At 39.8% G+C, this 21,351-nt stretch overlaps 1 protein-coding gene across 1 annotated transcript; it reads left to right on the top strand.

Moving 5' to 3' along the window:
* Positions 1-8,463: 8,463 nt before the first annotated feature.
* Positions 8,464-21,351, top strand: LOC117537961 (cytosolic purine 5'-nucleotidase-like). Its single transcript, XM_034203433.1, has 19 exons — positions 8,464-8,512; positions 10,579-10,591; positions 11,748-11,821; positions 11,945-12,062; positions 12,679-12,773; positions 12,905-12,997; positions 13,155-13,212; positions 13,321-13,414; positions 13,503-13,556; positions 13,636-13,719; positions 16,780-16,815; positions 16,899-17,006; positions 17,098-17,164; positions 17,833-18,003; positions 18,082-18,133; positions 19,422-19,482; positions 20,021-20,197; positions 20,803-20,893; positions 20,979-21,351. Exons 1-18 carry the CDS (start codon positions 8,464-8,466, stop codon positions 20,827-20,829), a joined length of 1,431 nt encoding a protein of 476 aa, XP_034059324.1. The 3' UTR covers positions 20,830-20,893; positions 20,979-21,351.

Below are 21,351 nucleotides of genomic sequence, written 5' to 3'. Positions count from 1 at the left end.
TGGCACTTTGAGGACAAATTTGACAAGCCCTGCACGTTTGATCTTTGTGTTTGTGTGCGCGCGTCTGACAAAGACAACCTGAATGCATTAGGATTATCAATAGCTATGCTAAGGTGTTTCAGCTTACTGATGAGGATTCATCCCCACGTTTGACATATTTTCTACCTTTACTGTCTTTGATCTCCTCTGGTCTGTAAATCCAGTAGCCTGTCCCGTCTTCCACCTGCAGATAACGAAATGCCTCTTCAGATGACTCTGGCTGCAGGAAGCTGGTTGGTCACATGAGAAGAGTTAAGTATCTCTCACACACAGATAAAATCCCAAAATGGGAAAATAAGCTTTTCCAAGCAAGAATGACAGATGTCAGATTTTGAACCAACCACAACTAGCATCTACAGCCCACAGACAGTTAGCTTAACATTCGCTAAGGCTGGAAAAAGGACACAACTATCCCCTAAAACTAAGAACTGTAAATGTAAATGACAAGCTGTGGTTAGTCAATGATTTGTGATACAGTAGAATCAATAGTTTGATAATGTATCTATTGTACTGTATGTTATTATCTTAATTAATATAAGCGGGATTTGGAATTGCTTGTAGGCAGGTTTTTTCACCTTTAGACAAAAAGATGCTAACTATCTATATGTTGGAATAATATCTTAGTAAAGGAACATACAGCACATGACCCTCTTGTTAAACTACAGCCGTTTATATGTTGGTTTGTTTCAATTAATCAAATCAGAAAATGTTAGTTTGAGTTTTACAGGCTATAAAAGGAAAAAATCGTACCAGAAGTGTTTGTATATCATCTTAATTGTTTGTGTGGAAGTGTTGTATATAGGCCGAGTGATGTCTGCCTTCGCTTGAATATAATGAAACTTGGCATCACACGGCTTGTGGTGCTCAAAGTGCCCAACATAAAATTGCATCAGTCTCTTTTATGATCTGGTTTCTGTTGATAACCCACGACCTTGTTGTGAGCGGTTTTCATGTTGGAAATATTTTCTTTCTACTAAACTACACCCACCAACCGTTGAAGAAACGATTTTCTGCATTCTCATGGTTTTTTATTTAGGCTACATTTGAAAGGTCTGAGTTTATTACTTGCAGGGAACAATGACTATTTCTGGAAATATTCAGCAGCGGTAGAAGAGTTGCAAAGCACCTTGGTAAAAGTCACCTTGCCTGGACTAACATCAGATAATGAAAATATAGTGAGTGTGTGTCTGAACCTGAAAAGCTCCTTGTAAAGTGAACCTGTGAGTCATTCATTATTCATCGTGATCAAGTGTTGCCATGACTCTGTCTACTTGGGAGGACCTTACAAGTTTGGCCCAACTTCTTGTGAGTGCCCGTTTCTTCTGCCAAGCGTTTTTGTGATGGCCTGGGGAAAAAAGTACCTGACTCAGAGATGCATACAGAAACACATGGAGGGCACACACTGTGCTACTGCCCCCTGATGGCACATTTGAAGACGATGCAAGAGGAACTGAGTGACAGAAGGATGTTGGCATTCTTTGATAATGTGAGACATTGAGTCACAGCAGCAGGACTCCAAACAAAAGTAACTTCATCAAATGTTGATCTTTGGCTCAATGGAGCTTCACACAGTTGTTTTCCACTAAGATAAACCTGTCCTTTTCTGAGGTGTTAACTTTTATTTCATTTGTAATGGACTGTGTTGGATATGAATACAATTACTATTGTGCATAAAAAAAATAAAATACATTTGCAACATAGGTAGTCCAAATGTTTGGAAATGCATGTGTGTATAATAGGAAGATGAATCCACGAGGATATCCATCCAGGACTTATGATCCAGGACCACAGCCACGACTCAAGATCCAGGGCTCGCGATCCAGGACACAGGACCGCAGCAACAGGATCATCCATGACTCTGGATCCCGGCGTATATAGACACCAAAAAGAAAGACATTTGGGGAAGCTGGGTTATAAGGAACATGAGAGTACACAGGTATAGACAGAGAGAAGGAAGAAGTAAGATGTCCCCCGACAAACTAAGCCTATATCAGCAAAACTAGGGGCTGAATCTAATCAGCCCTAACTATAAGCCTTTATATAAAGTTCAGCTGTGTGCAATCAAGTGCCTCATTATCTCTAATTATTATATTAATTCATTATTATTATTATACAACTGTTGTAGAAGGCCTCAGTCTTCCATACCACAGCAAGTGGCCTTTCTAAGCAAGAAAACGACACCATGAAGACTAAGGAGCTCTCCAAACAGGTCAGGGACAAAGTTGTGGAAAAGTATGAGACAGGGTTGGGTTATAAAAAAATCTCACAAACTTTGAACATCACGAAGCACCATTAAATCCATTATTTTAAAATGAACAACAAACCTGCCAAGAGAGGGCCGCCCACCAAAACTCTCACACCGTGCAAGGAGAGCATTGATCAGAGAGGCAACAAAGAGGCCGAGGATAATCCAGAAGGAGCCAGTAAGCTCCACAGCAGAGAGAGGAGAATCTGTACATAGGACCACAGTAAGCCGTACACTTCACAGAGCTGGGCTTTATGGAAGAGTCGCAAAAAAAAATAAGAAAACATGTTTGGAGTTCGCCAAAAGGCATGTGGAAGATTCCCCAAACATGTGGAAGAAGGTCCTGTGGTCGGATGAGACTAAAATTGAACTTGTTGGCCATCAAGGTAAACGTTATGTCTGGCGCAAACCCAACACCTCTGATCCCCCTCAGAACACCATCCCCACAGTGAAGCAAGGTGGTGGCAGCATCATGGTGTGGTGGCATCATCATGGTGTGGGGATGTTTTTCATTGGCAGGGACTGGGAAGCTGGCAAAAATAGGAGTGATGAATGGAGCTAAATACAGGGAAATACTTGAGGAAACTGTGTTTCAGTCTGCCAGAGATTTGAGGCTTGGGCGGAGGTTCACCTTCCAGCAGGACAATGACCCAAGGCATACTGCTAAAGCAACGCTAGAGTGGTTTAAGGGGAAACATTTAAACGTTTTGGAGTGGCCTAGCCAAAGTCCAGACCTTAATCCAATCGAAAATCTGTGGTATGACCTAAAGATGGCTGCACACGAGCGGAACCCATCTAACCTAAAGGAGCTGGAGCAGTTTTGCCAAGAAGAATGCAAACAAATCCCAGTGGAAAGATGTGCCAAGCTTATAGACACATACCCCAAGAAACTTGCAGCTGTTATTGCTGCAAAAGGTGGCTCTACAAAGTATTGACTTTGGGGGGGTGAATAGTTATGCACGCTCATGTTTTCTCTTTTTCTTTATTATTTCTTGTTTGTTTCACAATAAAAAATATGTTTTGCATCTTCAAAGTTGTAGGCATATTGTGTACATCAAATAATACAAATTCTCCAAAAATCTAATTAAATTAAATGTTTTAAACTTACAATGAAACAAGAAAAATGCCAAGGGGGGTGAATACTTTTGCAAGGCACTGTAAGTGTTTTAATACCAAGGGTGTCATATTGTCCTCCATTAGCAAACGGCTAAAAACATAATCCACCTCACTTAGGTACTGTTTTGTTTTCAAAAATATGAATTGTAAAATTAATGGTGGTTGAGGTTTTTAAACTGATGTTACAGCTTCTGGACTGAGGATTTAGCTTGGCTCTTTTCCAATATAATTTCAGGCTTTCCCATTTCCTCTCTCTTTTCAGTGGCTATAAAACCAGTCATCCCTCTCCCCCGCCTGTGGCAGGCGAAGTATATCCCACAGTTTCCATTTATAATAAGTGTCTGTTCTAACTTTCCCCTCCTGAGCACAATGAAGCGCATCTCTATATTTCCCGCTCTGATCTCAGTGCTCTAATTTCTCCTCTTTGAGCTCTATTGTTTCTCTCTCTCTCTCTCTCTCTCTCTCTCTCTCTCTCTCTCTCTCTCTCTCTCTCTCTCTCTCTCTCTCTCTCTGACTCTGAATGGGTAACTTTTTTGTGTAAATGTATTCAGTTGATGTGTGAAAATGGCTTATAATTCCTGTTTTCATGCAGTGTCAGCCACTTCTGCTTGTGTCAAGCCGTAAGAAGAGCCCCTCAGGCAGTTGTGAGGGCTTTCATCTCCTGCAGAAGACTGTCCTTGTGCAGGTTTTAAGAGTCTTCAGTCTCTCAGTGGTCTATCTAGATGCAGGTGTCATCCGAAGCCTCCCACTGATAATGCATGGACAGCCGTCACCAGCTCCTTCCTTAGGTCAATGTGATATCAGGCAGTCTGTAATCACTTTGGGTTACAAATCCACCAAATGTTTAAAATCACCGCCATAACGTGCATGATTTTCAGAGGAGTTGATGTATCTTAAAGGAATATTTTGAGACTTAATAAAGAGAGATTTGCATAGAATCTAACTGCCAACAGCAAAATAAATGTAGCTACTCTAACGTGTTGTGTGTTTGTGCTCAGACTATTGAAGTTGTTGAGGTCTTTTAAAAATTATTGTAACATAAATTACATTTGGTTTATTTGTCTGTCTGATTGGATGCCGTTTTCCAAAGGGTTTAAATTAATTGACAAGATAATAAGCAACTTTTTAGCCGCCTGTACTCACTCGTACAAATGGTATTTGCTTTGCCCAATGACAACTTCATTGGCATAATATACAGTATATGACGTTTTTAATTTCAGTGCAAAGGGAACCAGACCTATACACATTTTGGCAGGTGAGTGTACAAGAACAGAAAACAAATTAAATAAAACTTTTAGCTTGTTTCCTTTATTTTTTTTAATGATGTCCTCGGGCTCTAACACAGTCTCTGTCTCCCTCCACAGAAAGCAAACATCCTCCAAGGCAATTTTGCAGCTGTATTCGGAGCTGTGTTGATGCTATTGATGATCATGGTGGGACCATTTCTATGCGGCATCCATTTGGGTAAACATGCTGTATAAGGAAACCCATTATGTCTCTCTTTATCTTTAATTTCTGCTAGCCTAACACTGCTGGCTCCCTATTTAACCCTACAGATAATTGATTTGTATTTCTATTAATCACAATACTACAATTACTACATTCCCTTGGTCATTTGTCACCCAGGTATTGATCGCTATTGACCTCAAAATGTATGATCACTGATGTAATTCTGGCAATATTTGGACCCACACCATGTAACTAGGGGCTGCAAGGGGTGGTGGGTTTCACCCTCGCTACCTTCCTCTCCTCGGGGAGGGTTCATTGGTCAGCAGCTTGGGATCAGGTGAGGTCTCCGGCGTTACGTATACTATGAGTCAAGATACGGGTCAGGTGATTGTAGGTTCAAGTGACAGCTCACATGTGGACGGGACTCAGACCCAGGGTGTCCTCTCTGTAGGGGGGCAACATGGAGGAAGTCTCAAGTCTTTATTACCATGACGGTTTCATATCTGTTGATTTATGTGACACAGTACATTTTCCCGGAGACTCTCAAAAAACAATTAGTATGTTCGTTAGTTTTTGGTTTTCTTCCTGAAAAAGCAAATCATTGATGCTAAATTACCTTGTGAGATATTCAATTGTTTATTGCTATATAACTTGCATACTCACATATATTACACAATTACTAAGCCAGTTCTTCACAGCCACATTGCAGTCATTTTAATTGTTTTACTCTGTTCATGACATTCCCATTATTTCTCATCTAATATGGTCTAACATTAAACCTGCTCACATCAGTGTGTGAGAATTTTCATACTGATGTTAGCTTTTAGTTATACAGCCTGTGCTATTTACAACTTTGGTTATATTTTGTATGTTTTGGTCATCATTGTAATAAGTTATAATAACTTTGAAATAAACCTTTATTTTCAATCATGTTACTGTGGGAAAGACTATACATTTAAAACGCAATTGCAGGTGTTAAGGCTAAGAAATTGTACTCGACATAAACCCAACTTTGTGTATGAATTCAACAAAAGAAATATAATGTGTTGATTCATGAGCTATAGAAGCAGTGGTATGGGGATTTTACAACCTAAACAGGACAAATCCCTTCCTGCTGTTTGCAGTCAAAAGCTCACATGCAGCTGGCTTTAGTTTCACATTTACCCTACAGATGGGTGTTATCAATATTTTCACCTAATACTCTGTCATAGAGCAACCAAGCCCATTTCCCAAAATGTTGATTTATTCTATTCATGGGGAAGTCTTTAGATTAAATTAAGAAACAGGAAAAATAGTTAATGTTCAACCAATGAAGCTACAAGGCAGCAAACGTAAGGCTCTCTTGCATAGCAGCCTATCAGTTGTATAGCATGACAGTTAAAAACGTTCCTCTACTTCCACAGATGTCATCAGGGACACTTGTGTGTGTGGCTGTGTGGTTAGAGCTCCCCCCTGTGTGTCCTTTGATATTACAGTTCATGTAAATGTCTACAACACAGATCCTCTTCGCCATACCTGCAGTGATTCTCTTCAAAATCAGACACTGTAATCACAAGTAGTCCAATGCATATTTTATTTATTTTTTATTTTAAAAGTCAGGTCTCTGTACTATAACAAGGCCCTCATTGTAATGTTCATTATCTGTTCACCAACAATACAATCTTAACCATTTATTAAGGATTTCAATGATAGTATTAATTAATTATGACATCTTACTTTAACTTGTGTGTTATTGACCCTCAGCTATAGTGTCAGCTCGTTCTCCATTGGAAATACCAACTCAGTCGTTAAATCATTTGAATACCATTGCATTATCAGCTGGATAGGCGTGTTATGAGCTGGGGAAGCTTCTCCCTTCTTAGTGGAAAGCACATTAATATCTTGGTGAAAGTTGAAATATTTGTAACCACTTTTTGGCTGTGAGTGAAGTTGAAAGTCCTTGAGATGAAGACATTTGACAGGGCTCCAAATTGCAGCAGAGTTTCTGAGGATGCCGTACAAATCTGGAAAATTAGGGAGGAAAAACTCAACAAAAAAAAACTTGATGGGCACCAAATTATGATCACAATCACCAGGTCATAAAGTACAAAACCCAATAATTTAGCCTGAATATGTTATGTTATATCCCACTGAGAGGACTTTAAATGTATCAATTACATACAGTCGTACAGTTTATTAAATTCCATTATAAAACTTAACGGTCAAATGTATTAAATCAGCCACATGAACAATGCAGCACGAGTAACAACAGTTGCTTTACTCTATTTTTTTACTTGTCTTTTGCGTATTGTTTTTGGGTGGTTAAGTCCTATGTTGAACTCTGACAGGTGAGACTGTGTTCATCTTTGTCCTTGGTTATCAGTGGGGTCTGCATGTTTAACCTCCGGCTAAACAGATAAAACATCCATTGTCCAGTTGCAAAAACGTCAGCACAAATTGAATTGTGTTTGCATTGTGTGTTTTTGTATAAGCAATGTGTGTTCACCTGCAACTTAAGTTTACTGCATTACTTATTATGACAACTGGCTGATATTTGACTTACTATCATCACAAAATGCATATTATTATATATTAAACAACCCACAAATACAGGTGTTTACACCATTGAATTAGTTATTATAACCCTTTTCTTACGATGTATAATCATATGAGTAATTAGAGTGTATGCCTACTGTATAAAGGGCAGTTAATGTAATATATTGATGCAAACACATCCGAGCCAACCAGTACTGACGGTATAGGATCAAATATTCTGTTGCAGTGGTGAAACGACAGTTGTAAATACTAACTTTTTACATAAAACATTGCAATGCAAACAGCAAACTGTGTCTCTTCTCCAAAGCTTTATGAATATAGTCTTTAACAGAAAAGGTTCCCTTGCCAAAATAGAAAGTTGTTATCACTATCCAACAAGAAGAACTTTTGTGGCCTTTAAATTATAAGATAATGAGCAATAAAACAAATAAATAGATTTTTCCTGATGATTGATTTATGTTCATGGAGATGATGAAACCTTTATTTTTCCATAACTGTTCACACTGATCTTTGATTTGTGGTCTGCTCCACATATGGCTATGATGTTTTCAATGGGACATAAATGAAGTTTCGATACGTTAAGTATATGTTGCTGACGATACATCTGTGCAGTGCAGCTTTCAAACAAACTCATAGCAAATGCATGCTCCAAACATCTGAACTGTTGTTTTGATGAACACCGTGGAGTCACAGCGGGTCTGACTAATCGGGAACTCCTTGGTATTAGGGTATTACGCAGGCTGCAGCCCTGACACATGTGTGCGCCTCTGATAACACAATCTGCATGGTAAAAGCGAAATGTCTTGCAAGACGAGTGCGTGACAAATTCAACAGACAGAAGCCGGATGAACGCGTAAGGCAGTCGTTTACCTCGCCAACAAGTTACAGGGAGCAGTGCCAACCTGCGTAAACTACGGAAAAGAGAAAAACACGTATGTACACGCCTACAAAATCTGAGTAAATTTGACCATTTCAATGCTGTTCTGATGACTGGCCGCAAAAAGTGCTGAGTGGCAGACCGCAGTTGCATGTGAACACACAGAACATCAGCAGGCTTCGTCTAAAGTTGACAGGACGCCATGGACAAACTACCCAGCATACCCTCTGAGGAGCCCAGGCTGAAGAGAATAAATTACCCTCCCACTCAGGGCTTTTTAGAGTAGATCACATCATGACCTACTACAAAAACCTAGGGGTACGCAAAGATGATTTCAGTCTAGCAAGGGTAACCACAGCAGAGGTACTCATTAAACTGAGCGCCCTCCAACCTAACAAGGCCACTGGCCACGACAATATCCCCTCCAAATTCCTCAGACACAGCAACCGCCATCTCACCAGTCATAGCTCACATAATTAACCTCTCCATAAAACAGGGAAAAGTACCCAAAGACTTCAAAATTGCAAGAGTAACCCCCCTGCACAAAAAGGGCAGCAAATTGGACCCAGGCAACTACCGCCCTGTTTCTATACTTACCTCCATCTCGAAAGTCATGGAAAAAATAGTATATGAACAGGTCGAAAAGTACCTCGCGGAAAATAAACTAATCTATGAATTTCAATCTGGCTTTAGAACATCCCACTCCACTGACACATGCCTTCTTTATTTGAGCGACCACATCAAACAAGAGGTGGACGAGGGCAAGTACTGTGGCATGGTGATGCTGGACCTACAAAAGGCTTTCGACACTGTCAATCACCCCATTCTGATTGACAAGCTAAAAGCAATTGGTTTTGATAAACTATCGGTGAGCTGGATGCAATCCTACCTGGAGGGGAGAGAACAGATGGTGGAGGTAAACGGTACTCTGTCCATCCCCTCCCAGTGAGCTGTGGTGTTCCACAAGGAAGCATATTAGGTCCGTTACTGTTCCTAATTTATGTAAATGACATGTCATCAGCATGTGACTGCAACTTGTTCCTGTTCGCGGACGACTCAGCCCTGCTGGTCTCTGACAGGAACAGGTTGCAGGTTGAAAAAACCCTCAGCTCCGAGCTCGGCAGAATCTGCACCTGGCTCGCCGATAATAAATTATCATTACACCTGGGTAAAACAGAGTCCATTATCTTCGGTTCGAAACATAATCTCAGCAAATCCGACGACTTCTCAGTTGCAGTGGGCGACATTATTGTCACAAGTAAGAAGGAAATTACATACCTAGGATCTATTCTTGAGGCAAACCTCTCCTGTGACAAAATGGCATCCAATGTAATAAAAAAAGTCAATCAAAGAACTGGATTCCTATACCGGATCTCCTCTCTGGTAAACAAAAACACCCTGAAAACTCTGGCAGGAGCACTCATTCAAGGGTACTATGACTATGCTTGCACGTCATGGTACCATAGCACCTCCAAGGCGCTACAAATAAAACTTCAAACATCGCAAAATAAACTGGTCAGACTACTGCTTGACCTTTCATCTAGAACCCACCTCACCTCTGCCCACTTTGACAACCTAGGATGGCTTAGAGTAGACGACAGAGTACAGCTACTTGCAATGGGCCTGGTCTACAAGATCCACTACACCTCTATGGTACCCATGATGTACATGTCAAAATTCTTCCCAAAGGTCAAGGAATACCATGATCATAACACCAGAGGGAGCTCCACAAATCATGTGAAACCCAGATTTGGCACAAAAAAGGGGGAATACACGTTTCGCAATTATGCCACATCAAGGTGGAACGCTCTTCCCACAACTGTAAAGGAAAGTAAAACTATACTTACCTTCAAAACCTCTCTTAAAGAGCACCTTCGGGGGAGAGCATTGTAAAACTGGCCCCGGTAATGGTACAAATCTCAACCTGTCGTTCAATGGACAGCTTCCCCCCCCCCCCCACCATCTATGTATATACTCGCATTTTAGACTCTGTTACTAACTGTATATCTGTAGACTTGGTATGTCTTAAATGTCCGGTTAGGATGTATTAGAACGAAATCTAAAATGAAAATTGTAAATAAGCAATCTGTATGTAAAAAACCACCTGTATGTAAATTGTAAATAAGCCATCTGTATGTCAAATATGTCTTATATGTCTTAAATGACATGATGAATTGGAAATGGGGGACCCTGATGTAAACAAGACGAAAGTCTTTCTCTGGTCTGCATCCCCTTAACAATTGTATGTTTTGAGCTGTACTGTACTGTACCCAATATACAAGCTGTTAATAAACTTTTCAATCAATCAATCAGAGAGACTTTGACCAGATGTGAGTCCATTTGATTTAGATCAATATAATGCCTTACACGGTTATACTGTACCTCTAAGCCCCAATGCTTTTAATATCAACTTAGTTATTAACAAACTAACAGATTTAAATGGTTTTTTTAAATCTGTGACTGATTGCTCAGGTCTGGAAAACTTAATTAACAAGTAACCAACCTATTATTAGGCCTATCAGTGATTGTGATGTTATGTTGAATGTTTTTTTTGTATGTATAGTGTCCATATTGATGTTACAAATGGAGCTGCTGCCTGCGATGCAAGTCAAATATCCAGACTTGAACTGACATTAAAGTATTATCGTATCGTATTAATAATCACCCTTGTATTTTCACAAGTCACTTTCCTCTGAGGCTTTGCCCCCCATCACTTATATGATTTAATCAGCAGGTACAGTAGCTACTGCTGTCCAGTAGGCACTTTTGAGTCAGTAACACTTGCTCCACATCAGCCTTTAGGTGCAGGATTGATCACAGGAGTAGCATCCTCATAGCTCAGCAACAACACACTTACAAAAACAAGAGCTTCCAGGTAAATTATTTACAGCAACCCTATATGTATGAACTGTCAGGGAGGGTTGAGACTGAAGGTGCTGCAGATAGCCTCTGTGACTGTCAGGGTGTCGCTGATAAAAGACAAGCATCTGGGAACGGGTGACACAGGAAACCATGTACAGTTACACAACAGTCTGTAAAAAGTTATTCCTGGATGCTTTTATTTGTAATTTGCAGTCATTTAAAACAACAGTGGAGATAGTTGAGGGTAATGATAACATCTTCACTCACCACCCAGCTCTGTAGAAGCAGGAAAAAGAGGTCAGGACCTTAAACTACAAGATACACAAGGTAGACAAGTCCTGAAATTCAAGTTCCTGTGATGGAAAAAATACCAATTGAGAAACCATGAGTAAACCTGATAATGTCGCAGAAACCAACTTTAAATCAACAACCAAAAGGTCTTCTCACCTTAGATGACCTTTCCCCCTCAGGTCCACATGTACATAACCTCTGGAGGAACTTATGCAGACCTCATCTGTAGATCCCCAACAGATATGGATAGGAAATACTCCTCGTGTTTTTTGCTCCGACATGTTTTCCTGATCATGTGTCTGCAGAATTCAGCTGTGTTGTGTTTGATCTCAGGGTGTTCATCAACAGAAACCTGACGCTGGAAAACATCCGATGCTATGGATTTGACATGGACTACACGATGGCCAGTACGTAACAGTAACACCTTTGTGTGTGTGTGTGTGTGTGTGTAAAATGTTGTCACCATGAGGATGTTATGAATCTGTACTCTGTCATATTGAGTATATCTAACATATTGTGTTTGTTTGCAGTGTATAAGTCTCCTGACTATGAGATTATGGGCTTTGTGCTCTTAAGAGACAGAATGGTGTCTGTCGGATACCCTCATGAGCTTCTGCGCTCCACATACGACCCCAGCTTCCCCACTCGGTTAGTTTTACATCAATTCATGCAACAATAAATATATAATTTTATCTGACATTGTATGGAAACATAAGATGAAAAGAAAAAGGGATTTTTGTATTTATTTTGCCTCTGGAACAGGATTGACTTGGTTTAAACAAAAAACTAGTAATATGTCCAATTGACAATTATTAATCAAAGGAATTTCTTTAAATCATTTTTACAAATTATACTGTCAGAATCTTGAATATACCTTTTGTGTGTATATATTATTTGAGTCCATAATTACAATGTGTGTAGGTCATTCACATTACAATGGCATTACTGCATTAAAAATGATAATTTGTTCAAAATAAGCAAAAACTCAAAGATGAAACGTTAAGTCAGTTAATTGATAAGTCGATTGTCATAAAAAGAATCGGCAAATATTGTGATTGATTAATAATTGAGGAACTATCAAGCAAAAATGACGACCATTTCCAACATAAAGCCTTGGGCTTGAGGAAACAGGATATGCATTTTTTTTTAAATTAACATTTCAAATATAATCAAATCCCCCCTAGACATATTTAGCAGATAAGTTGTTAATGTCACGTCTTGATACCTTTGTTCACACATCCTTTTCTTTTTTCCCAACCCTCAGCGGTTTAGTGATCGACACCAAATACGGGAACCTCCTGAAGGTGGACTCCAACGGGAATATTTTAGTCTGCAGTCATGGCTTCACCTTCCTCAATAGGTAAGGATAAAATCTTATCAGAATTACAGAAATGCTAAATGTATGTTTTATTAGTGAAATCTGACCTGTACACCCAGGCTCAGGTGAGGTCAGACACCGAGACAGTGCATGTGCATCTTTGTGATCCATTGAGAAGACATTCAAAAATACTACCCCAACAAGTTCATCCAAAGAGACGACACAGACCGTTTCTACATCCTCAACACTATGTTCAACCTCTCAGGTACTAAATGCACTTGTAAAAAGGTTGAAATATGGGATTTTTGCTTAATCGAAACCCTTAAATTATAATTTCTTTGCATTTAAACTAAATTACTAAACAGAAGTATGTTTATACATGATATCAGTGTTCACTAACTGACCCTCCATGCACTCTGCAGAGACGTACCTCTACACCTGCCTTGTGGACTTCTTCACCAGATGCTCCAGATACACAAAGTAAGTGTTGACTTCATATGGTTGATAATTCCTCCTGTTTCTTCCTCTGATTAAATTAAGAAGTGAATCCTTTGTCAAACTCTTTCTCTGCTGTTTCAATTATTTCAGCCTTGAGAAAGGTTTCCAGCACGGCAACTTGTTTATGTCCTACAGAAGCATGTTCCAGGATCTTCGAGATGCGATGGACTTCATTCATGATACGGTGAATTTAATTAACATATCTCTTATAGAATATGTAGAATTGTGTGCCATTTTCTCTAAATGTTTTGCTGTATCCATTTGCTGTTTAGGGAGCCCTGATGGGATGCACTGTCAAGAATCTGGAGAAATATGTTATCAAAGATGTGGGTAAACTTAACGAATATGCACCGATTTATTCAAATGAAAGGTTGAAATGTATAATAAATTATTGTTTCCTTACAGCCAAATCTCCCTGTACTCTTAACCCGACTCAAAGTGACGGCCAAGGTCTTCCTCGCCACCAACAGTGACTACAGCTACACTAAGGTGAGCCTTTAGATCAGGGGTGGGGAACCTTTTTCCTCTCAAGGGCCATTTCAATTTTTTCAACATCCTCCGAGGGCCGTACAAATGATTGACCTTTGCTTAAAAATACTAAAATCACAGCCCATTAATTTCGCCTTTCTTTCATGCTGTGCAAAGAAAAAGCAACCTCTTAATCCAGATATCTTACCATGACTCGCGTATGCATTCACGTGCACGGTTGTGGCATGACCACCAAAACGGAAACATATGGACACAGGATGTGTGCAAATGTATTTAGTTTCCTATCCATGTGAACATGATTTAAGTGGGGGGGGGGACCTAACCTCATCTAGAGGGGTCCGGGGGCATGCTCCCACGAGAAGATTTTTTTTTTAAATGTTGAAGTTAAAAGCATCAATCTGGTGCACTTTGAGAGCAACACTAGGAGATCTATGGATACATCTCTCAACACCCATATGAAACAGAACTGTAAGCAGATTTTCTTTTTCTTTATGGATATTTTACAAATCACTCCCATTTCAAACTGTATTCTTGTTTATTAATAACTTTTATTTTACTGTCATATAGTATTTTATACCTCTTTACTTTATTCTCTTATTTTTTTATAACTATAATGATCATATAAAGATGTGCCTTTACCTCACTGGTTGTAGAAAAAGCTTCTTATATTCGTTAGCATAGCTAGCTAACCAGATGCTAATAACAACAAAGTTATTGACTGTATGATCAGTATGACAGATCGCCATGGGCTTTCAACTAAAGACACAGCCACACAAAAACTGCGGCATGTGTTGTACAGCTCCTTATGCCTACTGCAATTTTTGGAAGTGCCGGAGCGACGTTCTGGTGCTCTCCGTCAGTACTACACCCCTGTCGGACGAGACATAGCCTATACCACGGGATGACACGTTACCCCTAGATTCCACCGGGTCCGTCTGCGTCGCGTTACGGCCGCGTTACCCCCAAAACACACCAGGAGCGTCTGCGTCGCGTTACGGCCGCGCCGCGGCGGTCGTAAGGATCGCGGCCACTCTAGTCAATGGGTGCTATTACACCACACGCGCCGGGTTACGGCTCAGACGCGTCCCAGAAGCGGCTCGGCGCAGCGCTTCTCTAAAATTAGGATGAATCCTATTTTTGCCGCGGCGCAGCCGTAAGGTAAAGTCGGGCAGGCAGCCCCCCCCTCGCAGGAAGTGGAAAGGTGAGCATCCGGGCCAGGCCCATCCCCCACATATACTAATTTAGCAGACCCCACAAGGTTAACCCCCCGTAGTCTTTCAAGTAGGAGAATACATGCCAGCGTTCTCCTCCGGTTTACAGGCACTGTAAATGATATAGCCTATATATAGAATAATTATGATGATGAATGCATATTTTTTTACCACTAAAATACAGCAACACATCTTTGATTCATGTCGTTTATAACTGGAATATTACAATTATTATTAACTGTGTCTGTAGTCTACAACACAACAAAATAGGAAATAACAACAATAAACACGATTTAAACAGACACAAACATAAACCATTTAACTACGTATAGCCTACTTACTTGTAGAAGTACAAATGTCCAGGAAATATTCCAAAATCAACAACAACTGCGAGGCTGCACACACGACGCTCCACTTCCGCAACGTTTTGAAACGCGTCTGGTGTGTGTTGTCCAGAGATGGGGTCGTTACTAAAAAAAAGTAATATATTACATATTACATATTACTTTTTAAAAAAGTAATATATTACACTACTTCGTTACTCTCTAGATAAAGTAACTCGTTACTTTGCTCGTTACTTTACTCGTTACTTTACTCGCAGGGCCGGCCCGCCCCTCCCTACAGGCAGATCACGCAGACTGCGGCGCACCTACAGTGTAAGCGCGCCACAGTTTTGCCTCTGCGAGACTCCACTTGCACCCCCAATTACTATTGCATTAAGGAAGACATAACACAAGTCTTTCTTTTTATATGCTCTAAAATAGGCTACCAGCCTACCACAACAAGCTAACAGTCTGTGAAACGTAAATACACTAATTAATTAAACCAGTTCTAGACGCATTATTCTTATCATTCTTTATGAGCGCATAACGGTAAGGTATCTAATTACTTATTTATTAACGCGTTACTTTGTAACGCGTTACACCCAACTCTGGTGTTGTCGCAGGAGGAGGTCGCAGCGTGGCGCAGCCGCAACGTAACGCGGCGCAGACGCTACTGGTGTGTTTTGGGGGTACGGCGGCATTCGCCAAGATCGCGGCCACTCTCAATGGGTGCTATTCCACCAGACGTGCCGCGTTACGGCTCAGAAGCGTCCCAGAAGCGTCTCGGCGCTGGGCTCCGCTCAAAATAGGATTCAAGTCTATTTTTCGACGCGACGCGCAGTGGCGTCGGGCAGGCTGTGGACCGGTCAGAGCATCCGGCCCATCCCCAAAATAAACTAATTTAGCAGACCCTGTCCCTCCGTAGTCTTTCAAGTAGGGAAATGCCAGCGTTCTCCTCCGGTTTACAGGCACTGTGTAAATTATATAGAATAATTATGATGATGAATGTTTACCACTAAAATACAGCAACACATCTTTGATTCATGTCGTTTATAACTGGAATATTACAATTATTATTAACTTTGTCTGTACAAAGTAGCCTGTCCAGAAAATATGCCCAAATCAACAAAAACTGCGAGCCGGCAGGCAAGACGCTCCGCTTCTGAAATGCTTCTGAAACGCGCCCGGTAGGGTATGACGCCGGACCAAAACCGCGGCGCCGCCGTGACGCGACGCAGACGGACCCGGTGGAATCGGGGGGTGAGGCTCATGTTGTGTTCAAGGAGTGTTTATAAATTAGCTCGAGGGCCGTACCAAATGGTCTCGCGGGCCGTATTCGGCCCGGGGGCCGGAGGTTCCCCACCCCTGCTTTAGATAGGCTACACTAAACGTCCAATTACATGAAATAATAATAATAATAGATTTAATTTGTTAGCGCTTTTACAGGTGCTCAAAGACGCTTTACAGATATAGTGAAGAAAATAAGAGTGAAGACATTAAATGCTTTTTTCTTCTTCTTTATCAAGGCAATTATGAAATACCTGCTTGACAGTAATGTTAAGGTAATACGGTTTAACTTTTATTTTTTAATATTCAGAAGATATTAAGTGGATTATGTAGATTTAACATGACGCTTCATTTTTAGTCTGGAAATCAAAAGGAGTCATGGCGCTCGTACTTCGACCTCATCGTGGTGGACACTAAAAAGCCTCTGTTCTTTGGAGAGGGGACAGTGCTGAGACAAGTGGACACGGTATAAAAAAACCATCTTTCATATTAAAGTGTTACATGGTAGTGTCAATGAACTGAGCAGGTTTTGGTAATATGTTGTATTTAATGCCTAGAACACAGGAAAGCTTCGGATCGGGACGTACACCGGAGACCTCCAACATGGAACAGTGTACTCCGGAGGTGACGTTCATTTACTTGTTTTTATTGATTCATTATTGTTTTTTTTAAACTCTTACATGAAATATACTGAAGTAATAAATAACAATGGATTTTTACAGAATGTTTTATTTTGAAAGTCCTATTCATCTATGTTGTTGGAATGTTACGCTTTTATTTATTGTTACCTAGTTATATTTTTCAAGTCAATTTAATGTACTTTTATTTGCTTAATTTATTGGTGGTGTTAAGCTTTGTAAAATAGTTTAAACAATGCTATAAACGTTATCTCCTCACTCCTTATTCATAGTGAGTTAGCTGGTTGAGATTTATATTTTATAGGTCTAAGGATAGAGGGTGTCGTTTTTTCTCATACTGATATTCTGAACAATCTGTGCTATTGTATTTGCTGTAAAGTAGGCTATTTTTATTATATGTACAGCACTTTGGCTCGACCAAAAATCGTTTATAAATGTGCTATATAAATAAAACTTGATTTGATTTTCTATCTGTATATGTGAACCCAAACAGTGCACATTTTGTACCTTCTAGAAATGTCAAAGAGTAGAAGTCAAAAAGATGAAGAAGGTAATTAAATATGTAAATGCTATGAATTCAGTGGTTCAATTTTTGCTGTTCATTAGGGGTAGTGTTTATTATTCATTATTAAGCCCTTTCTTTACTGTTTGCAGGCTCTTCAGACCTCATCAGCGACCTGCTGGAGGTCAAAGGTAAAGACATCCTTTACGTTGGCGACCACATCTTTGGTGACATCCTGAAATCCAAGAAGCGTCAGGGCTGGAAGACGTTCCTGGTCGTACCGGAGCTCAACAAAGAGCTGCTCATCTGGGACAAGAAGCAGAGTGAGAACAAATAGAAACATTGTGGTTGGATTGAGGTTGTTTCCAAGCACTGATGATTATTTATTTTGATTTATGCAGGTATGTTTGAAGAGCTGAAACGTCTCGACTTCTTCTTAGCTGAGTTCTACAAGTGAGTTTATGTCCATCTGTTTTTAAAACATAGAGAACAGACAAGTGATAATGTGTTTTTAAAGGAAAACAAATACGTGTTACACTAGACTTCATGACTTTGTTGAGTTTTATTGTTTTAAGCTGCAACACATGACATCACTTACTACATTTTGGAAACATTGTTGCCATGACATCAGGATGTTATTGTTCATAAACATGGGTTGTGGTCCAATAGTCCATTTAGCTTAGGAACCTTCCTAACCGAGTGAAATTACCCGGAAGTACGTCAGTGGCAGCCATGATAAGTGCCGTTCCAATTATCTATGATAGGAAAGGAGGTTTCAAACTTCCTTTATAACCTCCTTTAGCTTAGGAACCACTGGACCTCCCTAACCGAAAGGAGAGGAGAAAATGCTGCCCCACAATGCCTTGCGGCCGCAGCATTTGCCGTCACACAACAGTCGGCCGTTCACGGAAACAACCGATTATGACCGAGAAATTATATCATGAAAGTTACGGTGCTTATTAAGCATTTTAAAACGTATGTGGTAAATTGCCAAAGTGCTTTGTTTTGAACGTTCATCAGTATTATAATCAAAAAGAGAAATATGAACGTTAGTTTTTACTGAAATGATCAAATAAAGTCATCATTTCACAGTGTTTACTGAGCTGTGTAGGGTTTGTTCAACTTTTAAAATATGTTTGAATGGTGATATACACAGTGATAGATGTTAAGGACTAACGTTTATAGTAAATACAGTATTTATTTTAAGATATTTTCATACAGTCATACGTATTGGGATCATTTGTATTCATGTGAACCGGAGAGAGAGGGTGACCAGCATAAGTTTCACTTTCCTTTTTATTTCAATTCCAACTTTGGTCATGAAGAATATGTTTCTCTGTTGTCCACGTTCATAAAGCATAAAACAACAGCATCAGAGCACGGTGCAGAGTCTCTAGATGAGTTTACAGTAGTCCCTCGTTCTTATTAAACATCCATGTTGTAGTCCGCTGTATAGAAAACTGTAGTTTCCATAGCAGCAGACGCACATTTATGACGTCCGCTGGCGCATCATAAACACGTCAGATAGTGAAAGTGCATTCGGATTCTCTAAGTACTCTCCTAAGTCCTTTTGAATTCTCCTATCCACTATCCCTTAACCCCGTGACGTTTCACTCAGAGGTCAAGGGATAGACGATAAGGTTAGACGTTAGGAGCTGATTTTTGGACTATTGGACCGCAACCCTGGACCGATGTAACACAAATGTTTAACTCTTTTTTTCCCTGTGTTGGTCGTCTGCAGGCATCTGGACAGCGGCAGTCAGGAGTGTCCTGACATCATTGCCATTCAGACCAGAAGGAAAGTGAGCTCTTCGTATTAAAACACATCTACATTTTGTAATTCTTCAAGTTTTTTCTGGTAGTTATAGATAGATGAACGACATGGATGCACCATGTTGTTAATTAAGTTGCTCCTACATTGAAGGGTTTAAATAAAACAGCAACACTGGCTTTAGAAATGTGTAAGCACATTTAGGCTCTATTTGGATGACGGATATAAAGATTTTGTCTTAATAAAAGCCCAAATCTATGGGTTGGAAACTTCAGTAATCTATAATCATAAACAACATATGAAATAAAGAGACATGTGTTGGTATTTGTACACTGCAACAGAATAATCATACCCAAATTATTCTTAGCCTTAGTTTTGTAGTGTCAAAAGCCAAGTAATCCTGCATCGTTGGCGCACGTTTAAGACCAGGAAAATCTTCTAAAAACTTTGAGGATGATTGTATGCAACAGAATCCAAAACCCTGATGACTGGTATGATAGCCATGTGTGTTTCAGATGTATTATTACCCTCTGTCCAGGTGTTTGTGCTGATGTTGCTGGTGTTCTCAGGTGCTGACTCACAGGATGGACATGTCCTATGGTCAGATGGGCAGCCTCCTGCGCAGCGGCTCCAGACAGACGCTGTTTGCCAACCAGATGCTGCGTTACGCAGATCTTTACTCTGCCACCTGCCTCAACCTGCTGCACTACCCCTTCAACTACCACTTCATGGCCCCCCCAGTCCTGGTCAGTCGTCACACACACCTAATACGTAAAGAATATATTGAGAAAAAGTATGACATTAATTATAAGCCAAATAACAAATAAATATGTATTCAGCTGTTCTTTAAAATATTCACAAAGCCCACTTCTCTAATAGCTCTTAGTAGGGTATTACATAATTGTGAAGCACAGTTATAAAAGTACTGCTGCCTATTTTCTTGCATTTTAATTGTGTGTTTAGAAACCTAGCAGTGGCAGAAGGATTATAAAATGACAGTCTGCAATGTAGGCCAGTGTAAACCATTAATAACTTTCAAAACAAGTGCAAGAACCTTAAAATGTGTCAAAAAAGATATGTGGAAGCAATGACGTGGAGCTTAAACTACACTACTAGTCTTTTCTTCAAATGGAACAGACCATTAAAAAGGACACTGCAATAATGTAATGTATTTGAAATAAAAGCATGAAAAAGTTTTCTTGAATCTTTTTTAGGATAGCTGTACTATTTTGGCAAAACTTCTGAAGCGATAAAAAGCGTGTTTGATCCCCTTCTTTGTCTGTTGTAAAATTCGTTTTTCTAAATAGTTGTTCATCTTTTACACCTCATTCTTATTCCTAAACTCTCTCAGATGCCCCATGAATGTTGCAACAATTGACTGATTTTGCTTCAACGGAGCTCATCGTCACCAACAACATTTTCAAGATGACCAGAAACTAAGGGTATTATTATTAAATATGATGCATTATTATGTACTTGATTTTCACAGAATTCTGCTAATATGTTATTAAAATGTCTCTCTCGCAGTGCTAAGGACAGCTGTGATGTTTCAGAAGAAGAGATACAGAACATTGTGTCTCTGCATGTCATGGACACAGAGTGACTGTTTGCACCTGAGCTTGTATAAAGAGTTTGATGCAGCCTTGAAGTGACTCAAAGAAAACGAACGTATTGCCCCCCCTAGTGGATATGAAGTGCTATGCAACAAGCTCTTAGCAGACTCAGGGTTCTGACTGTTTGTGTGTTTGTTTTGTGTATATATATATATATATATGTAGAGTTTTACTATTACATGTAGTGTTGCATCTGCATTTGTGTCATTATTTGTAATAAGTATCTATATTTATGTTTTGTTTGTGCACCTTCGGCTGAGCCATTTCAATAAATCGTTTATATCATT

Source organism: Gymnodraco acuticeps, unplaced genomic scaffold, assembly GCF_902827175.1.
Source record: "Gymnodraco acuticeps unplaced genomic scaffold, fGymAcu1.1, whole genome shotgun sequence".
In the NCBI taxonomy this organism is placed as follows: Eukaryota; Metazoa; Chordata; class Actinopteri; order Perciformes; family Bathydraconidae; genus Gymnodraco; species Gymnodraco acuticeps.
Note: the sequence above shows the minus strand (reverse complement) of the source record. Positions and strands in the feature narration are given on the sequence as shown.